This window comes from Nematostella vectensis, chromosome 13 (genome assembly GCF_932526225.1).
Source record: "Nematostella vectensis chromosome 13, jaNemVect1.1, whole genome shotgun sequence".
NCBI classification, from domain to species: domain Eukaryota; kingdom Metazoa; phylum Cnidaria; class Anthozoa; order Actiniaria; family Edwardsiidae; genus Nematostella; species Nematostella vectensis.
Window position 1 is genome coordinate 2,274,948 of NC_064046.1, and position 14,909 is coordinate 2,289,856.

The 14,909-nt window shown below is 43.0% G+C and overlaps 6 protein-coding genes across 7 annotated transcripts; 3 read left to right on the top strand and 3 right to left on the bottom strand.

Moving 5' to 3' along the window:
• Positions 1–2,955: 2,955 nt before the first annotated feature.
• LOC5497979 (late histone H2B.L4) lies at positions 2,956–3,725 on the bottom strand. The gene has a single exon (XM_032382351.2). It carries the CDS (start codon positions 3,679–3,681, stop codon positions 3,310–3,312), a length of 372 nt encoding a protein of 123 aa, XP_032238242.1. The 5' UTR covers positions 3,682–3,725; the 3' UTR covers positions 2,956–3,309.
• A 231-nt stretch (positions 3,726–3,956) lies between these two features.
• LOC116615387 (histone H2A-like) lies at positions 3,957–4,407 on the top strand. The gene has a single exon (XM_032376959.2). It carries the CDS (start codon positions 4,014–4,016, stop codon positions 4,392–4,394), a length of 381 nt encoding a protein of 126 aa, XP_032232850.1. The 5' UTR covers positions 3,957–4,013; the 3' UTR covers positions 4,395–4,407.
• Positions 4,408–5,122: 715 nt separating this feature from the next.
• On the bottom strand, positions 5,123–5,519 carry LOC116615390 (histone H4). Its single transcript, XM_032376963.2, has one exon. It carries the CDS (start codon positions 5,517–5,519, stop codon positions 5,208–5,210), a length of 312 nt encoding a protein of 103 aa, XP_032232854.1. The 3' UTR covers positions 5,123–5,207.
• Positions 5,520–6,005: 486 nt separating this feature from the next.
• LOC5497978 (histone H3) lies at positions 6,006–6,458 on the top strand. The gene has a single exon (XM_032382334.2). It carries the CDS (start codon positions 6,006–6,008, stop codon positions 6,414–6,416), a length of 411 nt encoding a protein of 136 aa, XP_032238225.1. The 3' UTR covers positions 6,417–6,458.
• Positions 6,459–6,754: 296 nt separating this feature from the next.
• LOC5497976 (late histone H1) lies at positions 6,755–7,914 on the bottom strand. The gene has a single exon (XM_032382326.2). It carries the CDS (start codon positions 7,833–7,835, stop codon positions 7,281–7,283), a length of 555 nt encoding a protein of 184 aa, XP_032238217.1. The 5' UTR covers positions 7,836–7,914; the 3' UTR covers positions 6,755–7,280.
• A 2,398-nt stretch (positions 7,915–10,312) lies between these two features.
• On the top strand, positions 10,313–14,831 carry LOC5508195 (delta-like protein D). Of its 2 annotated transcripts, XM_048720924.1 has the most exons (5): positions 10,313–10,450; positions 11,349–11,615; positions 11,993–12,709; positions 13,239–13,874; positions 14,369–14,831. In XM_048720924.1, the coding sequence occupies exons 1-4, from the start codon at positions 10,403–10,405 to the stop codon at positions 13,854–13,856; spliced, it is 1,650 nt and encodes a 549-aa protein (XP_048576881.1). In that variant the 5' UTR covers positions 10,313–10,402; the 3' UTR covers positions 13,857–13,874; positions 14,369–14,831. The 2 variants fall into 2 exon arrangements, with proteins under 2 accessions (XP_048576881.1, XP_032232844.1); XM_032376953.2 differs by having other exon boundaries at positions 13,239–14,831.
• Positions 14,832–14,909: the final 78 nt, after the last annotated feature.

Below are 14,909 nucleotides of genomic sequence, written 5' to 3' on the forward strand. Positions count from 1 at the left end.
CTTTGCTTGCAAATATCCATAAGCAAAGCACTCAATTATGCCCCAAAAGACTTCATGATGTCCTGAGACACTTTCCTAATATGCTCATAGCTGTATTTTTGATAAAAAATACAAGCAGCCATCAACTTGTGCTGGCTTCAGCACAACGACGAGGGATTAAAAGTGGGGACTGCAAAGCACTGTTGGAAAGCTTGGCCATACCGCTGACTAGGTGCAGCTGTGTTTGACTTTGACGGGCTGTATAAAACTTAAAATTGGGGGGGAGGTATCTGTTTTCAGTATATTTTTTGTAAATTCAGTTAAAAAAAAGACAGGAGTCAATGGGTTAATTCAAAAATTTATACTTGTTATTTAGGATCTGTTTTGAATACTTTGTTCAAATTTTACTTTCCAAACAGAGAGGATAGAGAGAATGTGTATTATAGTGACTATCCACTGAAGTGGTCGTTTCTCTTGGAACTCTTGGCTGACCAGAAACTATAACACGTTTTATAATCATTACAAAAAAGGCAAGGGAGGTATAAAAGCATGCATATAACGTAAGACTTGCCACCATTATAGTAAAGCGCTTCCAGTCCTTGTTAAATCTTTCAGAAAAGCTCTTGTGGGGAAGATTATGCTGCCACTCAAATAGTCTGTTATTTCCTTGTAATAGTAACAGTCTGTTATTTCGCTGTAATAGATAATTAGATGTAATGATAAATAAAACATCCTGAAGTATTTCTTTAAATGATAATATCTGCTACATTCATGAATGTGTTTTGCTCCTCAAAAAGCTTTATTTTTTACTTTTGTTTACTGTAAAATAACTACGTATACACAACTCCCTATTATAATTATCATTTTTTTACTTAATTATTATTGAAGTTGTTCGTTTTAGCTGCAATGCTACTCTTACTATTAAATATTAACTGCAGGTATTGGCCTGCCAAAATATAGTGCAATAAAAAGCCCCTCTGAATGGTGTCAACAAATTTTCTTTTAAAGTCTGTATTTGTCCCTAACTGTTGGCACAGTCCACACGATCCAGCAGGATAGAAGTTGTCAAGTGGTTTTCTTCCTGGACTTACTTGGTCCATTTTGTGTGAATTCATTTGGCATGGTGTTAACACAACTTCTAAGAATCTGACAGTTTCTTTGGTGCGATGCCAGATTTTTTTCCCTTCACAGACCATTATACTTTAATGATGTCCATAACTATAATGATGGCAAGTCTTATTACGAGCCAGGATGACAGATATGCATGCTTTTATACACTCCTAGCCTTTTTTGCAATGATTTTCAATCTTATTATGATTTCTGGACAGCCAAGAGGTCAGTCAAAAGAAAGTCAAATTTGAACAATCAGATACCGTAAGTTTGTAATACTGTAAGTATTCATAACAGATTATAAGTTGAATGAGTAAGTAACAAGTATCAATTTTTGCATTAAGCTTATGGAAACAGAATTTACAAAAAAAGACACAAATGTAAAGCCTTTTATGTAAGTATAATTTGACATGGTTATTTTTACAATTTATTATTAATACATTTTACCAGATCAGGGCAATTTGAGTCCAGATCAGGTCATGAGTGTTGATATTTATGCGCATCATGACTAAATTCTTTCTTATACAAACACAATTACTTACAGTTTTGAAGAGCTGGTTTACTATATGTACAACAAAAAACAAGACATAAACTTCCGTATGTTACTTCCTACACTATTGTTAGTTAACTAGCAGTATCAAACACCTTATGAATGATAATATGGCCTCTCAGCGAGAGAATTTCGAGATAGAAACAAATGATCACTTATTTCCGAATTTATTGCTTTGCAATAAATTGGTTGGGAGTTCTCTGATAAAAATCTTACCAACCCCTAAAAACCAAAAAGGGATTTTTTTATGTCTTCGCATAGCCTGCTTGAAGGCGATACTCGGTGTTATTATCGCGTAAAACCCTCTCCGTTCGGTGATCGGGTGCCATCTTGTATTTTAAGCCGCGTGAGTCCTGAGGGCGAGCGCCAAAAAGGACGAAGGGCAGGGGGGAAGGAGAGAGGGAAGAGGGAAAGAACCGCCTACACTGATACGTGATTCACAAATCCGCCCCCAACTAATAATGTTTTCTAGTAGTCATGTTACGTATTATTCTCGGGACAATCATAACCGAGTACTGCCTAGGACTATAGGATAATTTTACCCCAAAATGATGTCTTATGTTAGTACTGAAAAAGTACTCGATTCTGCTCTTCTTTTCGTGATAGAGGAAAAGGGCGCGAAACGTAATCATTAGCATAAACGGATTTTGGCGCCAACATGTTCCTAGTAATAGTCATTGGGACGGGGAAAACTCCTAAATGTTTGTAAGTCTCGCAGTTCATGTACTAGACACTTTTTGAGCTCGCTTATAGAACAGTATTCTTGTTATCCAGAACTGTACAGGACCCGAAATGATCCCAGGACCCGAAACGATCCCAGGACCTGAAATGATCATCAAAAGTACCCCAACTGATCCTCGGACCCGAAACGGTTCCGAGGAGTCCCCGAAATCAACCCCAAGAGATTGCGGTAATAGACAAAGGGAAAGCAGAAGAAATACTTGCAATTCTTGAAGCATAATAAAGGGTTAACAGCGAGCGACTCGATTTCTAAACAACGTTACTTAAAAATATTAAATTCCAACACAATACTTCTATTTATTACATTGCCCGGCGTTAAACCCATAAACAGAGTCCAAAACAAATACACAACTTTAAATTGCTACTGAAAGGAATACAGCATAAACATAGTACAGCTTTGCTCAGATCAACCAAACTTTTGACCTTCCATCACACTCAAAACATTTTGCGGTTCCGACACATGACTCTGACACTATAAATCTCGTTTCCGGTAAACATCACCCCTAAAAATTAATATTCATTTGACAACCAAACATGTATTTCACCACGAAATCCTTGTTCACACGAGCGAATATTTACCGACACATTTTAGGCAGCCGGTTTGGCCGAGAAGATGGAATGACAAAAGCACACTGAGTAATACACTCGAACAACCCTTCTACTACCGATGCAAAATATTAAGAAGATGTGGCACGACTACTCTCGGGGATCGTTTCGGGTCCTGTACAGAACTCCAAACTTAACTCTTCGGTCTTTGGTATGACCTTCATCCAGCCTTCAAAAACATTACCAAATAAATGCGGGAAAAGGAAAACGAAATGGGGCAAAACAGGTAATCGTTTAACGGATAAAATGCACGGCCATGACTTTCTTGTCATTTGGGTGGCTCCTAAAAGAGCCGTTGTTTTGTGCAGCACGGATTGTGCCGTTTACTTGCTGCTGGTGTACTTGGTGACGGCCTTGGTTCCCTCGCTCACGGCGTGTTTGGCCAGCTCACCGGGAAGAAGCAGACGAACGGCCGTCTGGATTTCCCTGCTCGTGATGGTGGACTTCTTGTTGTAGTGCGCCAGGCGGGAAGCTTCACCAGCGATGCGCTCGAAGATGTCGTTCACGAACGAGTTCATGATGCCCATGGCCTTGCTCGAGATACCGGTGTCGGGGTGAACTTGCTTCAGCACCTTGTAGATGTAGATAGCATAGCTTTCCTTGCGTCTTCCCTTTCTCTTCTTCTTTCCTTCTCCGACCTGCTTCTTGACGGCCTTCTTGCCTGCGGATTTTCCGACTGGGGTTTTTGGCGGCATTTTGATAATGATTTTGCAAATTGACAATTACGGCATGAAGGCTAAAGTGTCGTATTTATACTAAATCATGGGGTGGATAACTAAGGTCGCGGATCGAAAATACTGCATTTTGATTGGTTGTTTTGAGGTTAATATGATAATTATGTAAGTGTACGTCTTAGGAAACATAGACATTAAATATTCGATGTCACACGTCATCTATCTATTGAGAAAATGTGAATTTTGATTGGTACATTTCGATCCAGCGATTACCAAGCTGGGGGTACATAAGCTTGAAAACGTACAATGTTTCCCCTATAGTCTGTATAGAGTATTTCTATAAAACGTCCAAAATGTCAGGTCGCGGCAAAGGCAAAGCTAAGGGCACCAAGTCCAAGACTCGTTCATCCCGTGCAGGGCTCCAGTTCCCCGTCGGTCGTATCCACCGTCATCTGCGCAAAGGCAACTACGCCGAGCGTGTTGGTGCTGGCGCTCCGGTCTACATGGCCGCCGTGCTCGAGTACCTGAGCGCTGAGATCCTCGAGTTGGCCGGCAACGCTGCCCGCGACAACAAGAAGACCAGGATCATCCCCCGTCACTTGCAGTTGGCTGTCAGGAACGACGAGGAGTTGAACAGGCTGCTCCACGGTGTCACCATCGCTCAGGGTGGTGTGCTGCCCAACATCCAGGCCGTGCTTCTGCCCAAGAAGACCGAGAAGAAGGCCAAGGCATAAGCAGTTTCTGATACAAAAATAACAACGGCTCTTTTCGGAGCCACCAAATGACACAAAAGTCGTTGCAACCATGCAGTCTGTTTTCCCCAACTCCTGCTATCATTATAAGGATAATTCAGAATAGAAATTTCTACCGAGAACGTGAGCGATAAGTATCAAAGTAAGCCGTAGGCGGCTGTTTCCCGCCAAAATCCGTTAGTTTTTAGCGTATTCATTTACGAATTCTCAGCAAATATATTTTTTAATAGACATTATTATCGAGATACATTATAACAGTCGCCATTAAGGGCGGTAGGAACAGAGATTGTTAGGCTAGACTCTGATAATAAACCACAAAAATCCCTCATAAACTTGGCTGAAATGTGCCTTTACGACGTAAAATGTGTGTTTAGGACGCGCTCTCTCGAGCTCTCCGTGTTTTTGATTAGAAACCCGGTCAACAGGTCAAGTTACGTTGCGTAATCTGAGCTGCTATCCTATGGCACGCAAACTGCCCGATGCGCTAGCCGAAATTTTTTCAGAATTTAGCCTAACAAACTCTGTCCCTACCGCCCTTTCAATTTTTAAAATGTATTTCTTAGATGCCCTTTTTTTTGCGACCGATTCCCTAAGAGCAGGGCATTATATGTTCAAAGGAAGGGAGGAATACTTAGACGTCACAAAAAAGTAACAAAGACTGATATGTGAACAGATGGTGTGACCCGTAAGATATGACAGAACTCACTAGGAATATTTGAATGCGTTCGATCATGACTTTCGTTGCATGTGGTGGCTCCTAAAAGAGCCGTTGTTTGTTAAAGCTGACTAGAGAGTTTAGCCGCCGAATCCGTACAGGGTTCGGCCTTGTCGCTTCAGAGCGTAGACCACGTCCATGGCAGTGACAGTCTTGCGCTTGGCGTGCTCGGTGTAGGTGACCGCATCACGGATGACGTTCTCAAGGAAGACTTTGAGAACGCCACGGGTCTCTTCGTAGATGAGGCCAGAGATTCGCTTAACTCCACCACGGCGGGCGAGACGACGAATGGCGGGCTTGGTGATGCCCTGGATGTTATCCCGAAGGATCTTGCGATGACGCTTTGCGCCTCCCTTTCCTAGACCTTTTCCTCCTTTGCCGCGACCAGACATGATGATCGTGAATTCAAAACCGAATAATTACCTGCTCTGGCAGTTGGGGGGTTTATATACCCGATAGACCCATTGTGAATGATAATTAACCCAAGGGTCAAGAGTCCAACCGATATTTACAAGTCAAATGACAAACATTTCGATCCGATCACATTATCCAAGCTCTGGTCCAACTCCATTTAACTTGCAATAGATCATTGCTCCCTCACAAATACTTTTACAATTTTGCGGCGGAAGATGAATAGTGTTTGAAAGTACAACATTATGTAATATTGTTTGATATAGCTTTCAGGATCGTAGAGATATTTTAGGAAAACCTAGCACTAAGAAACACAGTAAAGTCTTGGCGGGCTTTTCTTAGCTGAAGACTGACCAATCAGATCGGGCGGTTTATAACCAATCAGATTTACAGGCGGCAAGTATAAATTTTTGGAACCGAACTCAACACACGAATACTGCAATTTGTCCAACCGACTTGCAAACGAAATGGCCCGTACCAAGCAAACCGCCCGTAAATCTACCGGAGGAAAGGCTCCCCGTAAGCAGCTCGCCACCAAGGCAGCACGAAAGAGTGCTCCCGCCACCGGTGGAGTGAAGAAACCTCATCGTTACAGGCCCGGTACCGTCGCTCTCCGAGAGATCCGTCGCTACCAGAAGTCGACCGAGCTTCTGATCCGCAAGCTGCCCTTCCAGCGTCTGGTCCGTGAGATCGCTCAGGACTTCAAGACCGACCTGCGCTTCCAGAGCTCCGCCGTGATGGCTCTTCAGGAGGCTAGCGAGGCTTACCTCGTTGGTCTGTTTGAGGACACCAACTTGTGCGCCATCCACGCCAAGCGAGTCACCATCATGCCCAAGGACATCCAGCTTGCCCGCCGCATCCGTGGCGAGAGAGCGTAAACAGTTCCTCTCAGGAACACAACAAAACGGCTCTTTTAGGAGCCACCACATGCAAAAAAGTCAATAGCCCATGCTCCCTTCCATCAAAGACAGGGATATTGTTCTTCATTATTGTAAACTAATATACGTTCCTGTGTATTCTTTACCCTACTATTTTTTAGGCCGGAACTATTAATTTGAAACTAGTGAAAGGCATCAACGGAAACTAGAGGGTTTTCTATCCTCTCAAGGGTAGTAAAAACAATTTGTTCGATAATTTTAGCCATTGGAAAGCTAATATTTGCTTGAAATCCTACTATTAACCTAGAAACTGCGCGGGAATATTACTCTTTGTGTGATTTATCATTTGTATCGAGTCTTTATTTCAATATGTGTTACGAGAGTCACCTCGAAAAGGCCACTTTTCTGGTTGGGGGATATATGCGAACATATATTTGCACATAATTCGATCTATAATTTACCGAATTCAAAAGAAAATGCCTGCCGCCATTTTATGCTCCCGTTCAATGCCGAGTTACAAAAAGTATAAATTTCCATGGGCTAATTCAAGCGCGTAGCAAGTATTTTTCTTCAATCAAATATCGTCACTAACGTATTACACTTCATTCGTAGTTTGTTTTTCGGAGATTCCTCGCGGATGAACTATTTTCAATTAGAAACGATAACAAAGGCAACTCACTGGAGATAATGCCGTTAGGATGGGATCATTTTTTGTAAATTCGACAAAGGGGTTAACGTGGATAAATATAATCACGCTGATATGAATATTAGTAAGTAGGAATAGATGGATGAGGTATGACTTCCACAAAAGTGGGTGGCTCCTAGAGGAGCCGTTGTTTGGTGTAAAATGACTGTATAGTCGCTCTACTTCTTGGCTGGCTTTTTGGCGGCCTTCTTTGCTGCGGGCTTCTTCGCTGCTTTCTTGGCGGCTGGCTTCTTTGCCGCGGCCTTCTTGGGCTTGGCGGCTGCTGGTTTCTTAGCAGCAGGCTTTTTCGCTGCCTTCTTTGGCGACTTTGTTGCCTTCTTAGGTGCTGGCTTCTTGGGGGATTTGGCTTTCTTGGCGGCAGGTTTTTTGGCGGCGGGTTTCTTGGCAGCCTTGGGTTTCTTTGCCGCTGGCTTTTTCGCTTTCTTTGGCTTCTCAGCCTTCACGGCCTTGTTCAATTTGAACGAGCCAGAAGCTCCAGTGCCCTTGGTGTGGACTAGAGCGCCTTTCTCGCTCATGCGCTTGAGAGCCATCTTCAGTTGGGTGCCAACTTTGTCTCCGACCTTGTAGTTGGCCTTGATGTATTTCTCGATGGCCTGGCGGGAAGATCCGCCGCGTTCCTTCAGTGCACCGATAGCTGCTGCAACCATCTCGGTGTACTTGGGGTGCTCTGCTGGCTTGGCAGGCTTCTTGGCGGGTTTGGCTTCGGTAGACATATTGATTAGAGTTGTGTTGTTCTCGGTTCGAATGCTAGCGAGTATTGATGTTGGTGCGCCAAACGCCGCGATTATATTCTATGTGTGCGGACCTCTGCGAAACCAGGATCGACACGGACTCGCACAAGATGGCGGCTTCGAAGTGTGTTTGTTTGCTTCGTTTATCTCCTTATAGCTCCAGTAATATAACATGGTATCTAGAAATACTACCTTACTATCAATAACCAATTATTATACATGATATTAGACGGTGTTTTAAGTCCAAGTGTTGATAATACGACGAGTTACGATACGAATTTGTCAAAATTTTGCGGACGAAGTTTCGATCCTCGAAGAGTTACACTCAAATGGCTTCAGTAGAAATGCCTTGGTTTTCGTAATAAACCTTTAAGAGCCTTATCTACTTATTGATTTACAATTTTGATTGCTTAGATCTGTAAGAATCCAAGATTTAGTTATACTTTTTGACCATTTACTACAAGATACAAATACAGCCAACTGCCTGTTCGATACTCTAAACAAAAATATCCTTCGGCATTTTCCATGTAAAAGCATTGTCCTTTAGATAACTAAAACTCTGTTATATATTAGGGAATAGTATAGAAAGTATAATTGATTATTAATGTTCTTTGGTGATTTTAACGGATTTCGGGATTTTCACAGGTTTAGCATAAGGATAGAAATGTGCTATTGACCCGACCACCGAGAAAAAGAAATGCTTGTGAGAAATTGTGTAGAGTATTGTAATTCTACACAAACGGTATGATTTCCCTCCTAAAGTAGCTATTGATATCCTCACTTCATGCACCCTGGGACAATTCCAAGATTTTCGATGGTGAGTACAGTTATATATTATTAACATGACAAGGACTCTTAAATTGTGTAGAGTATATATTGTAATTCTGAGTGTCATATTCAGTGGTATGTCTGTATGTTGTGTAAACTCTGGTCTATATATCTGGCCTGAAATATGGAGGCACGAAACATTTTTTTTTTTGGGGGGGGGGCACAGCTACGCACGACTGGTCATTCCCTATATATATATATATATATATATATATATATATATATATATATATATATATATATATATATATATATATATATATATATATATATATATATATATATATATATATATATATATATATATATATATATATATGGGTCACGTGCGCACCCCCTGCTGCCGCCCTGCTTTCCACACAAAGCCAAGTTTGGTTAGAGGTTACTTGTATAGGGCATATAGGTGCCAACATGGTGGTGGATAAATCCTGGGCCTTGCATCATGAAAGGGGGCGGGCGTGGCAGGTTGAGCCACCATGTTAATTGGTTAAACCAATTCTTGGTATTGATGTCGATTCTGATTATAATTACAATACATGCATGGCCTGGTCCTTGTTTGATGTCATTGGGCGTGCCATGGAAAGGCGCTTATTCCGCACAACACACATAGCCATTTTTAAATATTTTTCTTATTTCAGGGTGTAGATAATATACCAAGGATGCGGTGCTGGACCTCAGGTGTGGCACGGTAAAGCATGCAACACATAGCCAGTCACATTCTCAGGCGTTATACAGTGGAACCTCTATATAACGGACACCCTCGGGATCGTGAAAAGTGTCCATTATATAGAGGTGCCCGCTTAACGGAGGTCGACTTTTTCTCGATCAAATTCGAGAGTAAACACATTTTTTATTTGGATGGTGTCCGCTGAATAGAGGGTGTCCGGTTAATAGAGGTCCGTTATATAGAGGTTCCACTGTAATTGTAGAGAACTTACAGAATTCAAGTGTGTTTTCCAGTGGTGCCACGGAAACTTTCCCTTGCTGTATTGCCAGTGATGGTTACTTTATAAAACTCAGGCCGGTACAAAACGCCTGACGCATAATGTGCCTCACCTACAACTAAATAAACCGAAAATCAGCAACAACATTAAGCAACAGCAAGCAACGCAACAACAATATACGTTCATGCGAGAGTTTTTAAAAGTCATAGATCCAAGCCTGTAAAAAAAAAAGTAACAGAGACAAGGAATATCGGGCTCGATCATGAATCACGGACTGACTTTATTACATTGGATCCATCGAGAAATGTCATAAACAACAACTATCTAATCTGCAATTGATGGAAATTGCGAAATTGCAAATTATGCCATCTATTGTTTTCCTTTTCACGAATCACGGTCACAAAAGGTCTTCACGCCATTCAGGGGAGGCACAAAACGAGGATGATTGTGAGCCGGAAGCGGAGGAAACACGCCCTTGTATCTCTGTCCATCAGCACGATCTTTCCCCTCATGGCTATTGTCGTGGAATTATTTATGCCGTGCTTATCGCGTACTTTGTAGGGTAATTCCAAGGTTTATATGATTTAACCGGGACTCACAGCATGGGGCCTGGGGAGATAAGCCATATTTGGCGACAGGTCATCATAATACCGGAAGTGATCAATCGATATCGCCCCTCTTGGCACTGAAACAACATCCGGTTTAACCTTGATAACGTTAGAATTCTGAGAAGGTATATCCAGTTTGTGAAGGTATCTGGGATTGATCCTTGTAGAGATGGACTGCCGTGTTTTGTTACTGAGTTTCGTTCTCGCTTTGTTTGTGGTAAGTTTAGCTATAAGCAGGGTGATCTATACCATAATGAGGGCCCACAGGTTTTTCGGGTTCGGGATTTCGCGTTTTCTTGCGATCGGGATACGGAATCTAGCAGAGAACACAAGCGGCGGGATTCGGGAGAAATGTTGCGTACGAATCTTAAGGTTTTTCGGGTTGCGGGACCCAGCGTTTTCTTGCGATCGGGATACGAGTTCTCGAGGAGAACACACGCGGGATTCGAAAAGATGCTGCGTATGAATTGTACGCTGGTTTCACAAAGCCTCGAACGTAGGTTCACGAATGAGTGTGTCGTAGCAAGCTATCACGGATCTGAGAAAGAGACATTCGATGCTTGGGACCGTGAGTCTGTGAGTCTGGATTAAAGGGAAAACCATGCGATAATAAAGAGATTTCGGTAGTTAGAGACATAGAAAATGGTGTGAATGATGTATATAAAACTCATCATTTCATGTCTTTCATTGACGGTTGTTGCTGTTGTTATTTTAGCTGTAAACTATACTAGGACAAATAGATAGGTCCGTTTATATAAAAGGCTTTGAATTTTTTTCTGATAAAAATGACTGAAAAAATAGGTGACATAATCCAACCAGGCCCCCATGTAGAAATTTAACCGCCGCCTTTTGGGCTTCCTGTGTCCGAACTGAAAGTATTGGCAGCAAAACATTTTTCATCGCATCTTTATATTGATTACATAAACGTTTTTTTTTTTTTTGTTTGGGCGATATGCCCAAACAAGGAATTATTCTCGTGAACATAGAATTCCGTTTTCTAAATGTGTATGGGCGAGCTGTACCGGCATCTTAGCGTATTCTCATCATCATCCCTTGAGCCACTTTGCCTTGTTTCCAACAGTGAAGACACTGACATTTTATGGCCTCGTTTTTAGGTCGAGGCAGAGAGTGGAGGGCATGTCTCTGTTGTCTTTAAGCGATACCGGAATCCGACCCGGCGAAGATATGACGGGCACTGCTGTGAGCACGTCTTTTGGAGTCGCTGTGGTACATGTGACACATACCTCAAGATCTGTTTGACTGACTTTGCTAATCCACGATCCATAAAGCATTGCCCGCTTGGCAGTGTTCGCACGAAGAGGCTGGGGCGAGATGACTTTCGCTTTCATTTGAGGATCACACGCGCTTTTACAAGATTCAAGGTAATAAAGCGTAGATGCTTTTGCTACGGCTTTTTTCACTTGGGAGGGAAACGGAGACCAAGAAGCAAGCTGGAACCGGCAAGATTCTTACTTCGTATGAAATATCGGTGCAAAAGGGACAAAAGCGGAGAACGAAGGAACGGAACGGCTTCTTTTCTTCATTCTCTTCTTCCTACTCAGTCACAATTTCCTTCCCCAGTGAAAGGCCGGCTTTAAAAGTTATAGATCTCTACTTACATTTGATGTACACTCTTCGGTCGGGATCTCCCCATCCCCCCCCCCCCTCCTCCCCCCTCCCCTCCTCCCCCCCTTCCATCAAATGGTCGCCCTATCGCCATTTCCCAAGAACTGATACCCTCGCTTGACGTGTTTTATAGGGGAATATTGGTCTGTATGTGGAATCATGGGACCACGATACGTTCACTGCAGATGACTTAGTTGACAAACTTTCCCTCACGCTCCACCTGACGCGACCAGACCCAAACAACCACGTGACCTCACTATACCGGCGTACGCTTCAAGGTCGTCGAGCCTCGCTTTCAGCAGAACTCAACGTGTACTGCGATCCTCACTACTATGGTACAGCATGCGCGACCTACTGCCGCGCTAGAGACGATCAGTACGGGCACTACACTTGTAATCTCCACGGAGAGAAGGTCTGTCGCCCAACGTGGCACGGCGCGAACTGTCTTGCGCGCTGCGTGGAGTACGATGATAGCGCGCGCGGGCACTCGAAGTGTGACGCAAACGGGCGGAGGGTCTGCAGGGAGGGGTGGTACGGGAAGAATTGCCTGAAGTACTGTATGGAGAGGGATGATCACCAAGGACATTACACGTGTGATATGATGGGGGAGAAAGTTTGCAGGGAGGGGTGGTACGGGGATGATTGCCGCATCCACTGCGTGCCGACCGAGAGCGATGTCCAGGGGCATTACAGCTGTGATGGGGCTGGCAGGAGGGTTTGCAATGATGGTTGGCATGGCGACAAGTGCTCGGTCTACTGCAAGGAGACTGATGACGAGCGTGGGCATTATACCTGTGGGGTCAAAGGTCAACGGGTGTGTCACGTGGGTTGGGCCCTTCCTAACTGTAAGGTGAGAGAGTTTTTAACACAAAAACTTTAATCATAATGATTATGCACAACTATCTCTTTTTTCCCAACAAAATACCTAGAAGTACTTATCTTTACTCTTGCCATTTTTTCCACGTCCATAAATATTTGCCATAACTCACTAGCGATCACTAGTCGTATGATGAATCGTTGTAGACGGTAGCAACCCCACTTATTACTTTTAATAAAAAAAACCTCAACCTTTCTAAAGTGTTTTTCTAGCGCATTGCAATGTGAGGCAATGTGAGGTGAACCTCCAACGAGTGCTTTTATTATGTAAAAAACCTCTCTTGAATTAACCGGTACCAACAAAAAATGCCAGAAAGAGTTTTGATCATTTTTCATTCTCTAGTCTTCACGTCATTTTTTATCGGCTCCAAGAGCTCAACAAATCAACCCGCAACATACTCTACACTGATAGACCCCCACAATTCTCTTTGCGGAGGAAGAGAGAGGGGGGTATCTGGGATTACTCAAGTAATAACTCATGCATATTTTTTTAATTGTTTCAGACGTGTGCTCAAGGGTACAACCCACCGAACTGCACCGCACCCTGTGTACCCGCCAACAACAGCACCCAAGGACACTACACCTGCGACAAACAAGACAACAAGAAGTGTCGCATGTGGTGGCACGGCGTTAACTGCACAACCTACTGTGTCCCCCACATGGACCCCGTCCATGGCCACTACACCTGTGACAGCCACGGCAACAAGACCTGCCACCCCGGGTGGTACGGGGACAGTTGTTCCAAGAAGTGTGAGGACGCTAGTACAGAGTTATCATGCCAGGGGTTAAAGCAATGCAAGCCAGGCTTCGCGAGGCCCGACTGCACCGAGTGTGAACCTGGGTTCTTCGGTGTGAATTGTTCTAAAAGTTGTTTGGTGGGGAAGCTTGGAAATGTCGTGTGTGGTGCATCGGGAGAGAGGAAGTGTAGAAAGTGGTGGTATGGTGTTGACTGTGATGTGTATTGTGTTCCGCACGATGATGACACTAATGGTCATTTCACATGTGATTCTAACGGGAGCTGGCGGTGTATATTGGGATGGGCGGTGCCAGAGTGTAAGTTAAAGGAGTCTCACAAAGCTATGGCTCGTGAGGCAGATGTAGGGCTGTTTAGTGTCAATTAGAGTAACCAAAGGGAAACAGTCCTTGAGACTCTTTAAAGAAGGACCCGCGGTATAAAAGGCGCGGACCTGCTCCAAGTCAAGTGCAGAGCTCCGTAAATGTCGAAAAAGCAGAGCTATAGATTAACTTTGATATTTTCGAAGTTGAAAGTAATGTTCTTTATACACAAGGCAATAACGGCGAGCTTCTTGGGAGCAGTTTTCTACGGCAAAAAATTGTGATTGAAACTTTAATTCAAAAACAGCGCGCGCTCGTTTGAAATGACGCTATTCTTCAGCGCGCGCGTGAAATAACGAAACCTGAAACCTTATTTGGTTTAAAATCGCTCCATTCTCTATTTCTTATCTGTCCAGTCACCAGAGAAGATCGGAAATATAGTTGTCTTTGCACCATTGATGTTCAAGACATTATTTCGAACTTGATCATATCTCTTTTGCTTCTTTTAATGGAGCTCTGCTCTCAAAGTCTAGTGGGAATGACGACTTGGACCTGGCGCGCGCCTTTTATACCGCGGGTCCTTGTTTAAATTAGCTGACGATAACCATTTACCCATAGTTTATAACTAGAGTTCACCAGGGACCAAGAAGATAGGAAGTTAAGTACAATACCATGGTGGGATCTTTACCTGGGAAGAGTTTTCAGCCCCTACCCAAAATTGTTTTGAGTTTCTTGATAGGTTAATTGTGTAGATAAGTGATTATGTTGTTAGGGGATTGGTTTGACAAAAATTACCAATTTAGATTCAGCGTAATAGAGTAGACTCTCAGCTAATGCATACACCTTTTTGACATACATTGGTAAAACAATTTATAGCAGACACCTTTTATACCCTAAATTGTTCGGTTACGAGGGAAAAGTCTATATTCCTTTTTAGGTTACAGAATAAGAATATAAGTATTTGAGGTTTTTTAAGGTTTTATCCCAGTATGTTAGGGGCAATATTGGAATTGCATTAAATAAAACAGCGTTTCTGTAAATGTATGTTCTTAGTATAATGGAGAAGATGGTGTCTGTGTGCAGGTTTTTTTATCTCTTTCGGCTCCCATGCTAAACAC

Coding starts and splice junctions, on each gene's coding strand:
- LOC5497979 (XM_032382351.2), bottom strand. CDS start 3,681: ATGCCGCCAAAAACCCCAGTCGGAAAATCCGCAGGCAAGAAGGCCGTC.
- LOC116615387 (XM_032376959.2), top strand. CDS start 4,014: ATGTCAGGTCGCGGCAAAGGCAAAGCTAAGGGCACCAAGTCCAAGACT.
- LOC116615390 (XM_032376963.2), bottom strand. CDS start 5,519: ATGTCTGGTCGCGGCAAAGGAGGAAAAGGTCTAGGAAAGGGAGGCGCA.
- LOC5497978 (XM_032382334.2), top strand. CDS start 6,006: ATGGCCCGTACCAAGCAAACCGCCCGTAAATCTACCGGAGGAAAGGCT.
- LOC5497976 (XM_032382326.2), bottom strand. CDS start 7,835: ATGTCTACCGAAGCCAAACCCGCCAAGAAGCCTGCCAAGCCAGCAGAG.
- LOC5508195 (XM_032376953.2), top strand. CDS start 10,403: ATGGACTGCCGTGTTTTGTTACTGAGTTTCGTTCTCGCTTTGTTTGTG. Junction 10,451..11,348: donor TCGTTCTCGCTTTGTTTGTG/GTAAGTTTAGCT, acceptor CCTCGTTTTTAG/GTCGAGGCAGAGAGTGGAGG. Junction 11,616..11,992: donor GCGCTTTTACAAGATTCAAG/GTAATAAAGCGT, acceptor CGTGTTTTATAG/GGGAATATTGGTCTGTATGT.